The 21,068-nt window shown below is 44.9% G+C and overlaps 1 protein-coding gene across 1 annotated transcript in view; it reads right to left on the reverse strand.

Annotated features, from left to right (window-relative positions):
* Window positions 1-21,068, reverse strand: part of LOC144783810 (unconventional myosin-Ig-like) — a 1,420,229-nt gene that overhangs the window by 339,754 nt on the left and 1,059,407 nt on the right. The window contains exon 19 of the mRNA XM_078662555.1: window positions 19,899-20,003. Within this exon, the coding sequence (XP_078518681.1) occupies window positions 19,899-20,003 (105 nt within the window). The remainder of the gene's footprint in view (window positions 1-19,898; window positions 20,004-21,068) is intronic.

Below are 21,068 nucleotides of genomic sequence, written 5' to 3' on the forward strand. Positions count from 1 at the left end.
GCTGACGTGATATTCCTACGATTGCTGCCCTGCAGCAAACGCATTGAAGAGCGGGGGGGTTGCCGCCGCCTCCAAAACTCGTGCCGCCCGGATCAGACTGTCCCCACCATCCCCCCCTTGCTACGCCACTGGCTGACAGGTCATGGTGCAAGCAGCACTGCCAGTTGGTGGGAGCTGTTGTTGGTCGGCCCAGAATGCGGTGCCTTCTGCGGTGCTTTCCCCCAAGTGGCAACTGAAACCCATGGGTCCCGAGGAGGTACCCATGAGGTAGGTGAAGTCTTTGTTGTCCCTGAGACTTTGTGAACAGGAGGCAAGCTCTATTTCAAGCCCCTTGAGATACTCAGCAAGAAGTGAAGAAAGTTCAGTCCCGTCCTTTCACTGCCCAAGGCAGAGGCAGTGACTCCTTTTTAAGGCAGCTTTATATGGGTGCTAGGGCAAGGGTGCGCTTCGGGCGGGACGGGGAATGTACAAAAAGCTTGGAGTGAGGAAAGGCATTAGGCAAGGCTGCGTCCTCGCTCCATTCTTATTCACTATCGGCCAGATTCATCAAGCAGAAAACGGCTCGCAAAGGGCCAGATTCTGAGAATCTGGCCCTTTGCGAGCGCTATTTTTGCATTTGTAATTCATCCTCCCAAATGCAAAAATCGCATTTGTAGAAATCGCATATTTGCGAATAATTGCATTTAAGGAATCTCAATTAGAGATTCCTTAAATGCAATTCATGAACCATTAAAAAATTGCGATTTCGCAATCTGGGGCCGCTTTTTACCGCGAAGTCTGACTTCGTGGTAAATAGCGAAAACTTAGAAAAATTCACTTTTGTGCATTTTTCTAAGTTGTATGTTACACACACACATGTCCTTTGGACATGTTTGTGCGCAACACCAGTGTACATGAGCATTTCAGGGGTGCAACAGGGTGTCCTTTGGACACCCTGGCACCCTTGAAATCGCTAGCTTATTTGCGATTCGCTAATTGCTAATCGCAAATAAGGAATGACTCCCCATTCATTCCTATGGGCCTTTAGGCCCATAGGAATGAATGGAAAAGCCAATCCTTATTTGCGATTAGCAATTAGCGTATCGCAAATAAGGAGGGAGTAGAAATCGCTATAATTATTGCGATTCCTACATGAATCCCGTTTTGCAAGTCTTTAATAGCGATTCCTTAATAATCGCTATTAAGGACTGGCAAAACGGGACTTTGATGAATCTTGGGGTATGTATATATCAATATTCTAGAGACCACCATGGTCAAGAAGTGTATGGATCTACCATCAGCAGCAACCCGCCCTATCCCTGCACTACTTTATGCAGATGATGCGGTCCTTATGTCCCGTACACCCCTCGGCCTTCAAAGGGTAGTTACCTCTTTCACAAACTTCATGTCTAATTTGGGCCTCACTATCAATTGCTCAAAGACATTTGTTATAGATTGTGGCAATGGATCTATTAAAAAGAGCAATACCATTTTTATTAATTCTAAGGCAATAGAGTGCACCAAAACTTTTTCTTATCTGGGGCTTTTATTTGACCAATCAGGAACTTGGACTAGGGCAGTTAAATCTAGAAGGCTTCTGTTTAGTAAGTCATTAACGGCATTAGCCAACTTTAGCAGAAAATTAGGAAAACGCCCTCCAGGGGAACTATTGCATATATACAAGGCAAATGTGTTGCGATTGCCACTTATGGTGCAGGAATTTGGGGATTTACCAACATTAACTTATTACAAACGTCAGAAAACATGTTCCTTAAATATCTTTTGTCTGTACCAGACAGCACGTCTAATTTTATCTGTCATGTCGAACTTGGTTTACCCTATCTGGAGGACGTGATTAAGATCCAGCCCGTCCTCCTCTGGCATAGGTTCCAGACCACAGATGAGTTGGTTTTTAGTCGCCTCATCTTAAAAGACACCATGGGGCTCGATGGAGCAAAACACATGAGATGGCTAGAATATGTTAAAACATTTTTAGGTCAATTAGGCCATCAGGAATATTACAATGATCCCCATACTATATGCAACGTGTCTAGAAAAGGCCTAAAGTCTGGTTGTATGCGATATTTGAGTGAAAAGAGAATCTTGACTGAATTGAATAAATCAATGGTTCAGTCTCACCATTTTACTCTGGCCTTTGAGAACATTCAGCCATATATCTTGATGGTCTCTAGTGACTACAATAGATTCCTGCTAACACGTTTCAGATTAAATATTATATTTAGGTCGCTAAGTTTCCCCGAATTGAATGACTAGTCCAGAACATTATGTAAATGCCCGTGCGACAATGTCTCTGCACAATCCTCATATATTGTTCTTTTGCAAATTTTATCTTATCCCTAGAAAAAGATGGATTTTTACCAATGCTTAAAAAATTAGGATTGAGGCAATGTCACCCTGCACACCTGGCACTACAATTCCTGGACAGTAAATTTATTATTGCCTCTATTACTGTCTTTTTAAAAAATATTTTTAAACTGCGGAAATCAATTGTGATGTGATATATATGTGTTATAAATTGTTTTAAACTGTATAATTCATGATTTGCGCTTTTGTGGTATGCTTTATAAAGTATCCAAATAAAGTAAATTGAATTGATTTGAATTGACTGCAAGCAAACCCAGCATAGCAACAGCATAGCAAAGGGGCAGCACTCCTCGTGCCGGTTCTTCTTCTTGGCAGGTTACTTTTTTTTTTTCAAAGAGTTTTATAGATCCAAGAAAGTTCTGGGGTCTGGGCCCCAATATTTATTCTCAGTTTCTCTCTGTTCCCTCGGGCAGAGAGAGTCTGTGCTCAGTCCAAACCAGTTTGGTCCTCTATGGCCCAGCTTCCTGGTAGGAGGTGGAGATTCATTGTCCCAGGCAGACCAGGCCCATTCAGGTTCAAGGAAATCTCCTCCCACTACTCTAAATGCGGCCCAAGTCTATTCAGTTCAGCCCTGACTCATCCAGGAAAGGCAGGCCACAACTCGACCTCCCAGTGGCTGTCTGAAGAGACTGCACAACCCCAGCTCCTGGCACTCCAAAGCCAGACAGTCAATCCATAACCCAGCAGAGGCACACAGGAGGGCTAAGCAAGAAAACACCTGCTTTTTTAAACAAAAACACCTGCTTTTTAGAAGTGGTATTTTCAAACACAGAACATAAAAATCATCTTTACTAAAAGATGCATTTCTACATTGAGATTAGGCATACTAAACTCTATTTCTCTATCTAGTCCCAATGGGAAGATATACTTGTAAAATGTTATCCTGTATTTCCCATTCTATTGTATGGAACAGATAGCCTTTCAATAGTAAAAAACGAAATATACTGTATTTCACTATCAGCACATGTCCTACTTTTCAAATACACTGCACCTTGCCCATAGTGGTACGTTGGGCTTACCTTAGGGGTGGCTCACCTGTAATACAAGGGAAGGTTAGGGCTCAGCAAGTGGGAGTACTTGCCAAGTCAACATAGCAATAACAACTGGCCGCAGACACAGCAGTGGCAGGTCTGAGAACTCTTTGAAAGGCTGCTCGTGTGGTTGGCACAATCAGTGCTGCAGGCATTTGATGTAAAGGCCCTTGCACTCTCAGTGCACTTTACTAGGGACTTACCAGTAAATCAAATATGCCAATCATGGAAACATGGAAGTCATAATGCAATTTACAATAGGAGCACTTGCACTTTAATGCTGGACTGCAGTGAGAAAGTGTGCGGAGACACTAAACCAGCAAAAACAGAGTCAAAACCAGGAGGTCAGAAAGCAAAACGACAGGGGAAACATGCTAAAAGATGCCAGGTCTAACAGTGCCCGCCCCAGAAACACACCAAATTTACTCTTACTCATGGTGGGATTAATGTAACACATATTTCTACAGTGAAAATTGACAATTGGTCTTGAGAAAAAAAATGCTGACGTTTTGCCGATGCTAGGGGAGGGAAAGATAAATGAATCGTCCCAGGCATTCCCCCATTTGGAACTGGTAAAAGTGCAGCAGGAACGTTTTGCTGTTTGATTGCAGGATCATACACACTTCAGCAGCAAACAGAGCAGAAGCAATGTGCTAACGGGGTGTTTTTGTTAAAACACTTCTCCCGTCAGAGCTTTACTAAAGGCATCATCTGTCGATGTTTACCTTCCGCTCATGCCCCTGGGCAAGCAAGAAAAATTGGGCTAATTTGCTATTAATGTTTTTCTGCATACCCCCTGGTGCTATTACTCTGGCAAGTAAGTATGACTGTATATGTGTTTGTTAATCAATTTGGCTAGATTCAGCGGTAGCGCGTACATCACTTAGACTGCTGCACTATGCACAAAACATTCATTGTTTGTAATTGGATTTTGCTGGGGGCTGTGAGGGAATCAATCCTCGAATGGAGAGGAGGCAGACGAGCAGAGGCACCCTATTTTAAAGGGAGACTGTCAATTTTGAAACACAATTCTTTGTTTTTTTAAAGAAATGTTAACATTTTTATCATATATATATATATATATATATATATATATATATATATATATATATATATATATATATAATTTTGCCGAAAATCTCGGAGTTGGGGCCGAGAGGTTAGGAGAAGGATTGGCCAGCTTGCGCAGATGGCCGATGCACAACGGCCTGGAGTATTCCCTGGCATCTGCCCATCTGGTCTGTTGTGAGGAGTAGCTCCCAGGATCTTCGGGCCCCTAGGACCAATCATCTGGGGATCACATGGTCTGATGAAGAGGTGAGTACTGCAGGAGACCAGATCAAGGAGGCCCAAGATTGTGGGCACCCAAGGGGCAGATAGTGGTTCTTAGAGTGGCGGAAGGTGATGGGGCTCTCACCACCATGGGCCCCTCTTACAGGTCCCTTGACAAAAAGTGATGCTAAGTGGACCCACTGGCCGAGCTGCTGGGAGGCCTTGTAGCCTGGTGGGGCCACTTTGGAGCTGGGCTGAGTGGAAACATTGACTGAGGCTGGCCCGGTACCATCTCACAAGACACAACCTGCTGTGCTGGAGCCCTTATAGTATCTGCATGACCACAGCTGCATAGCCAGGGCGCCTTCTCAGGCGAGAGAAGGCCATGATGTGGGAATCCAGGAAAGGCAGAGGTAGAAGGCCACCAGGTGGTCTATACTTGTGACTACAGGGCACGGTGACCTCCAGAGGAGGTAGAGGATGGAGGAGCAATCGGCAGTTCAGGCGGGAGACTGTGGGGGCTGAGACTGTGTTCTTGGATTCCATGGTTTGAAGCAGCCTTTCCAGGGCTGGATGGATAACTCCACCCCAGCAGGGATAGCAGAGTCCTGGTAGCGACACTGAGAGAGGCATTCACTCAGATGAGGGCCTACACAGTAAGAAAACCTGTGAATTGGACTTTGATCCATCACAATATCACAATGGAGGTCACTGCTGATATTATGACACATACAATCCCACCCCACAGTGTAGACTGGCAGATAAAGGCTGATAGCAACTTTGGTGGAGGAGTGGGCAAGCCTACCCCCGGGTCTTAACTGGGAACACCTGAAGCGTGACATTTAGGCATACCGACCTCCAGCCATCTCAGGGAGGCAGGAGAGGGGAGGGGAGGGGGGAGTCTCGAGAGTGGAATGTGGAAGTTGCGAAGATAACTGGTGGTCATAGTAAGAAAACCTAGCAGCTAAACTCAAAAGAATGGATTGGAACTTGGTAATAGAGAAACTAACAGGCACTTTTAGTGAGCTAGAGAATAAACATAAGTACAGGAAGAACTGGTGGCACTGTAGCAACTCAAGGCCAGCTCTGAACTCTACAACTAGAAGAAGAGGTTACTTACCGCTAATAACGCTATTTTTGGTGGATACTTTATCTAATCACAGAACCTTATAAATACCCTCAGACGCCAGATTGGATATAGAGATTTTTCTCATTCATTCCTTCTCATGGCATTGTGCATCTCCGAGTCAGGCTTGTTCCACCTCGGAAGTGACACCAGTGCCACATATATCTGCCACTTCCACTTGTAACGTCAGTTTCTACCTATTTGTCAGTGCTATTGAACCCATAGCCCTCATTAATCAGATTTTACAGGGTACAGGTCACTAAATTGGACCTTTTTAAAATGGAGAAAAAAAGAACAGGGAGGTGGGAGGGTCGTTGAGGAATCTGCTGTTAGATAAAGTACCCACCAGAAAGAGTGCTACCGAAAGTAAGTCACTTTTTCTTCTGATGAATACTTCTAACCACAGATTCCTCACTTTGTGAATAAATACCAAAACCAGTACCTCCCCAGATTGTGGGTCTGTGGAATGATGCAGACAAAGAAGTTCTACAGGACTGTATAAAAAGTGCCCCTCTCACAGCAACTGGCTATCCATACAGTAGTGCTTTCGTCAATGTGTATACTGATGCCCATGTCACAGTCAAGCAGATGTCCAAGGCAGGAGTTCAACTTGCCAGCACAGAGGTAAAAGACATGGCTCTGGTGGAATGAGCCCAAAGCCCTTCTGGGGCCTGTTCCTTGGCCACTCCATACCAGATCTTTAAACAAAGGACAATTCATCTATAAATAGTACATTTCTGCCCTGACTTACCCATCTTTGTCCCAGAGAATCCAGTGACTGGCTGATTATCCACCCGATGGTCCCGGGTGCGATCAATGTAGAAGCTCAGAGCTCGCTTAGGGTCTAAGCGAGGGAATCTTTCTTCCTTCTTGAATGGATGAGATGGGGCATAGAATGCCAGCAGGGTGATAGACTGCCCAATGTGGAAAGGTGTGACAAATTTCGGAAGGATCTCCGCCTTAGTACTAAGCTCTAGCTTGTCAGAGATTAGGGTGGTGTACAGTTGCTGTACAGAGAATGCTTGTAGCTCACTTATGTTATAAGTTGATTTGATCGCTTTGAGGAACACTGCCTTCAAGGTTTGCAACCTCAAAAGACAACTGAGCATCGGCTTGAATGTGGTGCACATCAGAAATGTGAGACCCAAATTCATATCCCATTGGGACATCACTAAAGGTTTTGGTTCAAAACATGTGAGTCAGCCCTTTTCGAAAATGCATCACAAGAGGTAATTTGAACAGAGATGGATGATCAGGTAATCATATAATTGGCAATAAGTTGACAAATAACATTTAACTATGGTCACAGCAAGGCCTTACTGAGCTAATGAAAGGAAGAAAAGAAGGATGTCAGATAACTGGGCTACTTGGGCTAGATATACCAAGAAGAAGAGAACACAACAAATACTTCCCAGCGTCCAGCATAGTTGGTTTTGGTGGAGGTACACCTAGCAGGTGGTCAAAAGCATTCAAATGTCCCTGTTTAAAGTCAAACCATGGAGGTGTAACTTGCATGGGCTTGGGTGCTGGACTGTGCCCTGCTGCTGCAACAGAAGGTTCTCCTGAAGAGGCAGCATGGCAGCTGGATAAGAGGACAGATGCTCATAGCCAGATGTTTTGGGTGCCACATTTTTCTGGTCCAATATGGAGCCACTGGGATGATTTGGACCAAGTTGTTTCTGATCTTCTTCAGATCTTTGGGCAGGAGAGGCAGAGGTAGAGGTGGAAAGGCAACACAGGAGTTCTGAGGTCCAGTCCAACAGAAAGGCATCTCTGAGTAAGAATTGCCCTTGGAACTCCTACTCAAAAGAGTTTGGTCACTGTGCATTCTCGTTAGTGGTGAAAAGATCATGCCAGTGTCCTCCCCATAGCGAAGAATCCCTGCACCTCTCAGAGTGTAGTCGCCATTCATGATCTGCTAGGCAACGTCGGCCGAGTTAGTCTGCCCTGGCATTAAAAGATTCTACCAGGTGTTATACAACCAGAGAAGTGTCTTGATTACTCAGGCAGCCGCAGAGGTGCTGAGCCTACTGGAAAAGGATCCATAACTCAACGCTGCTGTGCTTGTTGAAGTACCACATTATGGTTGTATTGTCTGTGAGAACCTGTTTCTATTCTTCCTAGACGGACAGGAGTTAGGTTTCCATGCCAAGTGAATTGTCTGTAACTCTAAGTTGATGTTCATGTGGGCTACCGCAGGAGATCAGAGTCCTTTAATCTCCTCTCCAGATGATCTCCCCAACCCAACAGCGATCAGTGATCCATCTGTCATGACCCTCGGCTCTGGGTTGGATAGGGAGAGGTTTCTGCCAATGGTACAACTGTAGTACAGCAGCTAGTGCTGTTGACCTGTTTCAGTCTCCTCTGACACTTGGATGGAATCTGAGAGGTTCTTGGTGCTCAGTTCTCACTGAAACCCAGGTAAAAGGTGGAAACATCTGTATCACAGCCCGGATGTCCTAGACTCGTTGAGGTCAGAAACAGCACTGTATTCTGATGAAAGGGAGGCCATGTAAAGGAGCTGGTGTTACTTCGTTATGTTAATATAAAATCCTAGGCATGTCAAGAGGTCACCCATTGTCTGGAGGTGATTTGAGGCGAGCACGCCTTCAGTAACCAGTCATCGAGGTATGGGAAGACTGGTATTCCAAACCTCCGATGATGGCCATTGATCACCACCATCACTTTTGTGAACACCCAAGTGGCACAGGTGAGGCCGTATTCGAGAACTGGGAAATGAAAATGCCCCTGGCCTACCTGAAATCACAGGTAATGTCTGTGGGAATGCAGGAAGGAAATAGGCATCCTGTAAATCTAGTGTCACTATCCAGTCGCCTGCATCCAGGGCAGACAGAACTTGGGCTAGGATGAGCATCTTGAATTTTACCTTCTTGAAGAAGAAATTCAGAGAGCGCAGTTCTAGAATAGGATGAAGTCCTCCATTTTTCTTCAGCACCAGAAAGTAGTGAGTGTAGCATCCATTCTCGACGATTCCCATGTCCAAGAGAGCTTAAACTTCCCTTCAGAGAATGGACAAGTGGTCCCGCAGAAGCTGTTGTGGTGTAAATGGTAATTTTGGAATGGTGGAATGGAAAGGTAGGGTATAACCTTGTAGGAATTTTGGTGAACCTATCTGTCCAATGTGATGCTTTGTGACTTGTGGAGGTAATAACTTGTTCCATGCGGAACCCGGTGACAGGGCACCACTAATGGTAAGCTAAAAGGGTTTTGCGGTGGTGGTGGTCAGGGGGGCAGAGACTAGATAGTTATCCTTTGATGCTGAACTGGGGCATCAAAAGGGCTGGGTTGTCTGTTGTTGCTGAAGCATGGTTTGTCGAGGTCTCTGGTTTAAGTCCGTTCCAAAGCCTCGAAAGGTGTGGTATTGTTGGGGAAACTTCTGTGCGGGTAGCGCTAGACCAAGAGAGTCAGCTGTTGACTTCCTTTCCTTAAAGCACTCTAGCACCGAGTCCACCTCGTCTTTAAAGAGACAGGTGCTGTCAAAGGGCATGAGTGATTATTGGACAAGCACCACATTGGTCCCAACTGCCCTATCCATACAGTCACTAGGGTCCAGGTCTACCTTATTATGTACTTTGCTGAGCCATGGCCATCCTGAATTATCTGTTGGAGGTTGACGCAAAGGTCATTAAGGACTGCAAGCAAGATATCGGCCACCATATCCCACAATGCTTGCGAGTAACACCGCAGGGGGCAACTTGAGTTTACGGATCTGAGTGCAAGACTAGCAGATGAGAAAATTTGTTTTTCAAATGCCTCCATGCATTTTGACTCCCTGTCTGATGGGGTGTTCAGGAACACATTTGGGTTCAACATACTGGTGAAGGTCTGAACCACAAGGCTCTTGGGTGTTGGGTGCGGCAAGAGGAAGGATGAGGAGTCAGAACAGGCATTGGCCCTGGAGTTGTCCGGACTCTGAAACAGGGTCAAGAGGCACAGCCGGGGACAGATCTGCTTGTGGCAACTCAACTTGAGGCCTTCTTGGATCTGTGGGGCCCAGAGGCATGCCAGAGGATCGGGCTCAGCACAGGGATCGATTACAAAGTGGGGGACAGAGAGCAAGAGTGGGAGGTACCCTTATAACTTGATGTATGTGTGACTTCTCCTCATGAGGTGCTGGAAAGAAGGGGAAAGAGCCCTCACCCTCCCATATGGGTAGCATGCTTCATCATTGGGCAGCTACTTATTGGTCCAGTGCTACAATGCCCAATGGGCCCCTCGAGGGGGCTCTTTGATGGAGATATTTTAAATGATATGCTGTAGCAAGCCTATACTGAGGGTCCTAAAAGTGTAGTTTGGAAGGGAAGTGACTGAAACAATCAAAATGACTCAGCCTCCTTTTCACTATTTTATTATAATGGTGGTTCTTGTCAAGAATAAAAACAGAGCAAAACTAGACAGGAAATAAAGTTTCATCTTGTTTATCTCAAGGGATAGAGTTAAAAATGGATCAACATGTTTCTTACGTTAAACAAAGTCATAAATGATCTGTGGCGGAGGAGCCAGGTCGCAGACCAAGATGGCCGCTCGGGCTCTCGGCTCCGTCGGCCGCGGTCCCCCACCACCACAACCAGCTTCTTAACCAGCGCCCTTACTACGCTTCCGCACGGCCGAGATGAAGCGGCGCAGATCCATGCGCGCCCGGGCGCTCTGACGGCTTCCCAGCCGGAGATATGTCGTCTCGATGTTTGCGGCCCGCCCCTGCCTGAAGCCGGGGTCTAGAGTGCTGAAGCGCCCGGCCCTGAACGCAACAACAACAGCAAGTGGTGCGGCGGAAGTACCGGTCTGGGGAGATGGAGACTCGGATTTACTCGATTTTTGATGGCGACTCTCGCACGATGCCACAGCAATGGTGATGGTTGATCTGCTGCCTCTCTGCGGTCGTGAAATAACAACCCCCCCCCCCAGCTGGTGACTCTGTGCCTGTGTGCCCTGTGCAAACCGTAATGACCCCTATGGAGGTGAGTGTCTACAAAGACCCCTACTGAGATCATTTGCCTGCTTTTTCTACAAGTGACCTCGGGACACTCTTCACTTAGTGGGGCGCGCTCCGTGCGGGAGCGCCTTGCACGCAATTACGCCCGAAGGGACTGAGATATATCCTGTATTGTTCTGCGGGGGCCACGAAAATGATGCGATCAGACGCCTGGCGTGGGTCGGCCTGGTGTGACGGAGCTTCGCTGGATGCTGTTACTGCCACCACTGGGGGCGAGACAATGGAGTTGCGGCTGGGGGATGTCATGGCGGCCATAACGGACTTGCATTTTGCTTTGCAACACCAGATGCAGACCGTGGGGAGCGCCCTGGATGCTGTTGTGCGGGAGGGTCGTTCAGGTGGTGTGGCTCTTGGCCCGATTGACGGATCACTAGATGCTGCGGGACATGGGGATGGTTGCAACTTGTGTGCCCACGTTCGACAGGGAGACAGTAATGCTGTGTGCAGTTCATCAACTACAGCGAAGGCGGAAGATCTTCTGATGGTGGGCTTTTTTCTGGGAGCATTACCATGTTCCGAGGATCGACTCCTCAATAATGGCGGGCAGTGGTGGCGTCACGACATGTCCTTTTTACTTTGTTTGGGACTGATGCTGAAAAGCGAGCACAACCACTTGCTTTCCCTGATGGCCCTTAGACGCGTGGATGACCGCGTCCCTCGAGCGACCTCACTGTGTATTGCCGTGCCGCAGGATGATAGCCTCTTCCCAGTCCGGTGCCTTGACTCGACTACAACTGTAACAGAGGGTCTGGGCTGCAATCGTACTTTGGACCGGGCGGGCCTGGGTTGAGTGTCGTAGTGTTACTTGCAGTATGGGGCCAACGCGGGACTCTCTACCTATGTCATGGTGGCGCTAACAACGAGCTGGCTAAGATCGACCCCACTCAACATATGTTTATTGTATTGCATTCAGGTTGATATGGAGTGGGTGTTTCCTGTGGTGGGGGAGGTGAAAGTGAGTGTGTGCTGGGGGTCTGCCCTGGTCTCCTCCTCCGTTCTCCTTCTCTTTCCTTTTTCCTTCCTTTAGTATTTCCTTTAACTTAGTTGAGCGATAGCTCTCTTCCGCTTTCTTCTAAATTTCGGGTTCCATATCATGGGCGACAGGCACGCTGCTGTGGGGGAGGCCGTAGCCGTAGGCAGGGGTGCAGGGTGGGGGGTTTGGGGAGGGGTTTCACTGTTTTTCTTTGTCTTTTTCTGTTTCTAGGGCCTCTTTTTCTCGCTTGTATCTCTTGGCTTTCCCTTTATTCTTCTTTCTTTCCCTTTCCTTCTTCAGTACCGAGCTATAGGTTACTCATCGTACGTTCTTATGGTTCGAATTCCGGGGGTGGATGCTTTTCTTAAAAGCTTTAAGTTGCAGCGGGCATGTACTGCATAGGCATGTGAATTGCACTGTTTTTTGCTTATCCTGTTTAAGATGCGCTAGTGTTGCCGCCTTGCCTACATTAGTCCTGAATGCGAAGATCCTGATTACTGAAAACCCCTGTTATGATATTATTTGATTGTACGGTGACTGATCCTGCTTATTTTTCTTCTTCATTTAAAAAGAAACCTCTTTATTCCTGGTACTTATACGGTACGGACATTATCCTGTATTGCAATGGGGCATTTGGGAAGCGGACTATTGCATACTTATGGCTTTTATTGATTTGCTGCCCGTGACTGTAACTGCTTTGTGTATCAATAAAGGTTTTACAAAAAAATAATAATAAATAAATAAATAAATGATCTGTGGCAAATAATCAGGACCGTCAAATAACCTAATCTACAGGGGACTGGGACGGGTGTCCAAATTGGTAAACTGCCCAATCCGAATAAACCACTTGTGAAGTGTGGTGGAGCCAATATCTCTTACTGAAACTATCATGAAGAGAGGTATAGAATTCTAACTATTTTGGAGTAATAATCAGGCCCCTTAGGTATTGTAGAGAAAACAGCTCATTATGTCCTGTCTAATTGTACTCTGTTTTAAATCTTGAAAAGAACCACCATTACAATAAAATAGTGACGTGTCACTTAGTCATTTTTAGTATTTCTTCGAGGGACCTGTTGGGCACTGCAGCACCGGCCCAACGAGTAGCTGCCCAATGATGAAGCATGCTACCCATCTGGGTGGGTGACGGCTTTTGCTCCTGAATATTCACATTCCACAACTGCCCTTGTAATGGGTATTCACTAGTGGTGTTCCCCCAAGCAACACCTTTAGGAAATGCATACTTATTGTATATTGATTAGTCTACACAAGGAAGTGTGTATGCTGGACCTGAAATACTCCCAGTCCCTCCTTTTGTTGATGGAAAGTAGGGAGCCATATTTTTTTCTTTTTGTGTTTCTTCTTTTTTGACTTACCTGAAGACTTGTAGTGGGAAGACGACCTGTCTCAGAAATGGTCTCTGAACCGAGAACGCATCCTTGACTTCGAGCAAGCCCGGGCCTTCCAAGCTTTCCTGCTGTGCTCAGGGACGTAGAGTTTGGCATTGAGGTCTCGGTTGACTTTCGGGTTTATCCAAGTGCATGTGTAAAGTCATGCGAGGAACCCAGGCACCAGAGTCAGATCCTGTGAGGTTCTATCACTGGCATCTGTTTTTGGCACTTTTTGAAGGGTTTGAATCCTGTTGTTTTAGGGGAGGACATGCCCCCTGCACACTGGAGAAATTTTAGTAAAATAACTCTGTAAGGTGACAGAAATCAAGGGCGCGCACTCTGGATCTACGTTGGAAAGTGCGGAAAGAAAGGCATTGATGTCAACGCATTGAGGAATGGTTATATTGTGGCCCGGACATTACTTCCGTGGCAGGATGGAACCAACTTGGAGCCACATGACGCCACCTACTGGAGCCCGAGGGAATTGCTGGGAAAAAATCTCTGGATCTAACCTGGCAACTGGGGGCATTCAAGAGGTGAGGATTCTGCGTCTGGAAGAATCTATTAGAAAGAGTTTTCTTCTCATGACACAAACGTGAAGTCCTTACATCTGAGCTGGATTATATGCCATGGATTTCTCTGGCTGTGGTCACTCATAAGATCATACAATATTGCCTTGCCCCTCCCACTGTGCCTATCTAGTGGGCTGGAGGGGTCCAATAAAGGATCTAGGGCAATGATCTAGTCTGCGGACCCCCAATGAATAACTACTTGGAGCCAGGAACACCTGCCTCAGCAATTTCTATGATTTAAAGTAGTGGTTCTAAACCTTTTGCCTTCTGTGGACCCCAATGATTAACTATTATATGCAAGGGACCCTACCTTCAGCAATTTCTATGATTTAATCATCAAAGCATTACACAAAAACTTACAAACAAGCGTGCATCAAATCGATACACAAATTATGAAATAAATCATGTAAATCAGAAATAAAAAAAGTAAAATTAAATTTTTTAATTTTAATGGAAATGTCAGACCTTTTCAAAAATGTGTTTTATTTCTGATAGAGGAAACAATATGCTACACTCTAGCATATCACTTTGTCATTTTTACTGCTCTTTTTTGTCAGCTCATACCAGTGCTTCAATAGAGGCCACAAATCGTCCATACTAGATTTCCTTTGTGGCCTTGCACTGCTTCACGAATCAAGCTAATTATATTCAACTTAACTTTGATCTTAATTTTAAATCCTAATTTTTCACTTTTGCTTTTCTGTGTGTTTACACTTTATATGTACATATAGTATACTTTATTAATCTGCTATTATTATTTAATCTTCCCAACTGTCACGGACCCCCTAAGTAAGTGTTCTGGACCCCAGGGGTCTGCGAACCCCAGGTTCACAATCACTGCTTTAAACATCAAAGCAATACTTAAAAATACAGAAACAAGCGTGCATCAAACAAATATACAAAATATGAAATATTTAATGTAATCTACAAACAAAAATAAATGCAAAAATCAAATTTTTAATTTTAATGGGACGGTTGGAGCTTTTCAAATTTGAGGGCCAAGTTTATAGTTTTGCGGAGAGTGTACTCTGTCATAACAGCGATGGAGTACCATCATCGCCCAATTGAAGGTTCTCTGACACATTTAAAGTTGGACGGACCTTCAGTATGTTGATGGTGGAGACTACTCCGTCTTTGTCACTGACATATACCACTGACAGCCCGACAGAGTAAGGGCCGTTGGAGGATTGGCCAATTGTCCACCACCCTATTTGGAGTGAGCAGGCAAATGTCCAGCTTTCACTTTCTGTCACCACCAGGTAAAACCTGGCAGCAAGGGGCAGTGAAAACTGTAAAGTGACCATGAGGGGAAACTCCCAATTGTGAGAGGGTCATTGGTTTTATTTATTTTCAGAAATAAAATCATTCTTTGGGATTTTCTTTTTGAAAATTAAAAAAACATTGAAAGTTTGCTGCACTGTTCTATCAAGTTGACGGAGTCGTCTACCAAAGTAACAATGTATTTACAGTAACCACCATCACAACAGTTCCTGCCAACGCAAGAAACGTCCCTTGGGCTGGGGGACATCTCAAAATATGAATGGGGTACTCCTTCAGGGCGATGGAGTTAAGTACACTGAGATCTGACAGAATAAATACCCATCCACAAAAGTCTAAATCAGGTCCTGAGTTTATTTCTACAAGAGGAAACACTATACTAAACTCTACAATATCACTTTGTATTTTACTCCTAAAACATGCTCTCTTTTTTTTTTTGTCTCATACCAGTGCTTCACTTGAAACCACAATTACCTATATGAGATTTCCTCTGCTATACATGTGCTGCTCTCATAAATCAAGCTAAGGACTTAGCTTTTAGTCTCCGATTTCAAATTCCTACACATTTACAGAGTGTTTTTAATTTTCCAATTTTGCTTTTTTGTATGTCTATACTTTGTATGTATATGGGGTATACTTATTAACCTGCTAATTGCAGGCGCGCAACACCCATTGGGCTCACGGGGCTTCAGGCCCCCCCCCCCCGTCGTGCCTGTCAGCCCGGGCTGGCGAGCATAAGATTGCAGCCGCACCCGAGTACTTAACAGGACTTTAAAAGACCATTTACTTGTAAATGAGGCTTTTGTTGTGTGGTCACCCCTTCTCACAGCCACTTTGTCCATGGTTGGAAGAATTAGCCCCCCCCCCCCCCGAAATTTGGCTCTAGTTGCCCGCCTGGCTAATTGTATTTAATTTTCTAAACCCCTTGAGTCGACGTTGCAGACCCAGGCTAAGAATCGCTGTTCTAGCCACTTCTGACTTTTACCCTTTTACCCTTGTGGATCCAAATCCGCAAGGACCCTGTAGAAAGACGTAAAAAAACTCTGGTGGTGCAAATTGGGGCATATATGCAGCCTATAACGATGGAGGAGACCACTAAGACCAACAGCTTTATTTGTGGAATATTAACAACCGTGTCAATAAGTTATGGCTGTGCAGCCTGGTGGAATCAGTAAAAGGGTTCCTTCGTGGATTTGTAAATATTGCAGCGCAATGAGACGAAGCGCGAAGCAGGCGCTGCACGCCGTCAAAATTTGCATGGTGAAAGGAAAGGTTTAAAACCAGGATTACAACAAAGATTACGAGGTGTGCATCTCCACCTATGAACTTCATTAGCATGACTTTTTTCATCTCAAACGAGATTGCACCCAGGATTACATTGAGAGCACAGGAATATTAAGCAAGGAAATGACTAAAGCAAAGTTATGGATGGTAAAAGGCACAGGAGCTGGGTTTCCGTCCAAGTTGGATCATCCGGCAACAAGGAGCACTTCATAAACATAGTCACGAAGATTCAGAAAAACTATGAACTGTTTGTGATAAATGGACTCATTGAAGATGATGGGAATGAGCGCAATAAATGCGAGGATTATATGAAATAGCATATGGAGAGGGTGGAACATACTGCATTCTGGGAGATGTAGTAGTATCGTGTTTAAAGTAACTGAAAAAACGCAGTTCAGCAAATCCTTTGTTAATGTCAGTCTAAAACCTTGGGGAACACAGGTGCTGGTCATGATTTGGTGATGTCGAACACGGGCGGGAACACACATAAGAACGCTTTTGTATTCATAGATTTAACTTGCACATAAACGTGTGACAAGCGTCTTTTTCCATCAGGAGATGAAAGGATGGAATATGTCATCTTAACAGATTGGTGTGATTAACAGACCACGGTGACCATGTAGCTGATTACATTTGCACTTGTGTTCGCAGTAAAAGCTCATAGTTTGATTTAGCAGACAGGACTGATTGGTGAATGAAACGCTGGATTTTACTTACGAGACTAAGGAGAGGACGCAAATGGATGGGATGCACACTATGAGGCCTATTACGATGGAGGATTTTCCGCATCCTCCGGGCCGGCGGAAGCCACCGCCAGCCCAGAGGATGCGGAAAATCCTCTGCGGACCCACCAAAGACCCACCGCCACATTAGGATGGCTGGTGGGTCCTGGTTTCCGTCCACCGCTTTTCCGCCGCGTTAGCTTACAACCGCGGCGGAAAAGCTCTAATATGGTGACGGTGTCTCTCAGACACCGTCAGTCATATTAGGATGGCCTGTGAAAAATGCTTTTCCGCAGTGGGTTTTCCGCCGTGGAAAAGCATGTGTAACTTCACTGCGGGGGCCCGTTGCGGGCCCCCTGCGTGAAGGGGGGGTGGGGGGTGCACATGGGGGGCACCTATGGTACCTCCCTGCATTTGTATGCAGAAATCGGCAGCCACCGCACGGTGCCTGCCGCTTTCTGCATACAAATGCAATGTATGCATTTTTACCATTGCGGCGGATGCAGCTTGCAGCCGCACCCGCCGCAATGGTAAAAATAGAGCCACCCTGGCGGTCACATCCTAATTGCACAGGAGAGAACTCCGCAGGCCATGCGGAGGTTCCCTCCTACTCTATGGTGGCGGACGGACTCAGGTCCGTCCGCCATCATAATTGGCCCCTATGTTGGTGACTTTTACGCTCGGGTTGATTTATTGTGCACATGTTTTGGAAAATATCACAAACATACGATTGAAGTTTTTTAACGGGTGAATCTTGTTGCTGTTTTTAATGTAAAGAAGTGTTAGCACAGAATTAATGCAGATGGCTAAAATCTTTATTTGCATTTACAGACGCCTCTGAAGAAGGGAATGTACTTCCCGAAATGCATTAGGTTGTTACAATAAACGTCATGGTATGAGAAACCCATTTTGTAGTCCTGTGCCTTTGTGAAAAACCAGAGTTAAGACAAAGATTCAATAAAATGAATTAGGTACAAGTCAAAAGTGGATTCAATTAAATGGTTAAATAATGAAGAGTAAATGAGAGTAAAGAATAAAATTGATTCATTGGATTCAAACCAAGTTATGGGTGTGCAGCCTGGTGGAATCGGTAAAAGGGTTCCTTCGTGGATTTATTACCCGAGTGTGCCATTCCTATTTGTAAAATATTAGCTACTCTTACTTATCCTAGTCTGGTTATAAAGTGACTACAACCGAAGTGTTCATGGACTATTAGGACTTCGATGATCATCAGTCACCTGTGTCAACATTAGTCATGAAGTATTAACTCACGGTGAGAGTTCTGTTTGTGGAGTATTAACTACCTGTGTCAGGTCTATTCATGGATTGCTAACTGACTATGAGCATTCTATTTGAGGATTATTAGCTCACTTTTGCAGTCCTATTCATGGGGTATTACGCAACTGAAAAAGTACTCTATGTTGAATAATACTAACGGTCAAATTCAAAAACTTTATTCGGTCTTAAGAACAGTACACCATAAAAGTACAGAAAAGAATGATGCGCAAAACTGTAATCATACATGAGAATTTAAAAGTAGTCGTAAAATGAGAATATTTAAAAAAGTAGAAAGGACTTTCAAGGTACGAAACAAACACGTTAGATAAAACATTAGATATTAATGCTTAAATGAGCGACATGACTGTAAGATTACATAGAAATATAGCACAATAGTTGTTTGGCAGGATATGTCAGGAAATACATCCGGAATTAAAAGAGGAACCTAAGATGCAAAATGGGACCAAATTGTAGTGCACTGTTACTGCACTGTTACCGACTGGGAGTTTAAAAGTTTCAATTAAAATGCAGGAAGGGGAGACAGAGGGAGAACAAAAACCTCCAGTTGGGTCTGCCGTGCGCTCCTACTGTCCCCTGCTAACCCCTTCGCTGCTTCTGTCGGCCAACGGCCGTCGCAAGCACTACCTCCGTAGTGCTGCGCATGTCCATTGGCTGACGCGGCCCCACTCACTTAATTAAACCGCCGCACCGCGGCAGAATTCGCGCCGCGGTTAAGTGGCTTAAGGACCCGAAGCATCTACCATGTTCAGTGTATTATACCGTGCTGCGTGTAATATTTTATATATAAAAATACTAATTGTCATAGTACGACAGATGCACTTTCACCTTACTCTGGCTGTCCTGTTCATATAGTATTTATGGAGTATTAACCTCTACATGGAGAATTATCTGGATAGGGTTTCCTAATACTGGAGTACTAACTAAAACAGTTCTGTCTGAAGCGTTAACTACCTGAGAATGATTTATTGGTGGATTAATAAGTGTCTTTGACACTTCTATTTGTGGAGTATTATCTACCAGATTAACATAGTAGTATCTGGTGAGACAGTTCCATTTACTAAGGAATATGTACATGTGCCAGTCCCAGTGTATTTCTGGAGCAGTAGCTACTTGTGTCAGTACACTTGTTGACTATAACCTGATGTGGCTGCTCCATTTGCGGAGTATTAGCAGTCTGTTACAGTAATACTCATTGACTACCATCTGACTGGGATAGTTCTATTTATAGAATATTGTCTACCTGTTTAAATCCTAGTTGTGACATACTAAGTATCTATGACACCTCTATTTGTTCAGTATTAGCTACGCTTGTCTGCACTTCTCATTGAGTATCTCCTGGTAGTAACACTTCCTGTAGAATATAATCTAACTATGTCAGTCCCATCCAAGGAGCATAGCCTGCCTGATAGCACAGTCAAAAAGTATAAGTTGATTATGACAGTGTTACTCATGACTATGACAGTGCTGTGCTTGCACCCGCACCAAGCTGCTCATTCAATGAAATGAACTTGCCTGTGGCAAGCAAACCTGACAGTGACACTCTTGTCCATTTGATAAAAAGCCAAGTTCCCTCACCTTTCGAATGTGGCAGGAGAACAGCACTGAGTTATAGTTGACTTTCCCCCTTAGCTCTTGCAGTGTTCTTGCAAACTGTGCAGCAGTTTGTGGATTGTCCCTCACCTGCAACAAAGCAGAAGAAGGGTGAGGGCGGTTTGATAATGAGGCATTCGAGTACAGTTGCACACGAAGATGTGCACCTCTAACTTACTTACCAGTTTTTACCAGTTGACAGTTCGCCCACTTTTTACAGTTTTCTTTCAAGGTATGTGAATGGCAAGCTACATGGGTCTATATCACAATCCATGCTTGAAACCAGGTCCCTGTACATTAAGTCTACCAACAAGGCTCTCTGCACAGTACCTTCCAAGAGTAGCTACTCGTCTCATTCAAGCATAAGAAGAAGCAAGTTACTTACCTGTAACTAACACAATGTTCATATCGTTGAAGTGACTTTGTCGACTGTGTCTTCATTGATGGTGTCCTCACCTATGAAGGCTTTGTCGACTGTGTCTTCATTGATGGTGACCTCACCTATGAAGGCTTTGTTTTTTTGTTTTTTTAAAAACTTTTTATTAGATATAAAATTACAAAAACAATAACAGAAACAAAAAACAAATACAAGGCGGTACGTACATCACAGTGTTACACCGTGTGGGAGGGCGAGAAGCACATATCAAAAAGGAGTTTAGAGACATCTCTTATGAGTGGGGGGCAGAGGGACCAGAAACAATCAAACATATCTAAGTCTGCGTGGAGGAAACATTGGGATGGGGAGATAGCGGTTCAATATCAAGGGCTGGAAGGGGGGGGAGTACATATCTCACCACGATACACATTCCATTGAGTCCATATCTTCCCCCATTTTCGGGGCGTGCCCCGGGAGACGTACACCGTTTTTTCCCTGAACATACACCAATCCAAGTTCTGTTGCCATAACTGAACTGTCGGCGGTCTCTGGGCACCCCATAGTTGGGCAATGTCTCTCTTGGCAACCATATTTCCTAAGGTCACCCAACGAATCTGTGCCACACTATAATCGTTTTGTTCCCAAACATTCAGCAAACATCGCCTCGCCTCAGGCATCGACCGCACACCCGTAACCTCACTCATAACTTCATGCACACGAGACCAGTATCGCATCACTACAGGACACTCCCAAATGATATGGAGAAACGTTCCCATGAG

Source organism: Lissotriton helveticus, chromosome 10 (genome assembly GCF_964261635.1).
Source record: "Lissotriton helveticus chromosome 10, aLisHel1.1, whole genome shotgun sequence".
Lineage (NCBI taxonomy): Eukaryota > Metazoa > Chordata > Amphibia > Caudata > Salamandridae > Lissotriton > Lissotriton helveticus.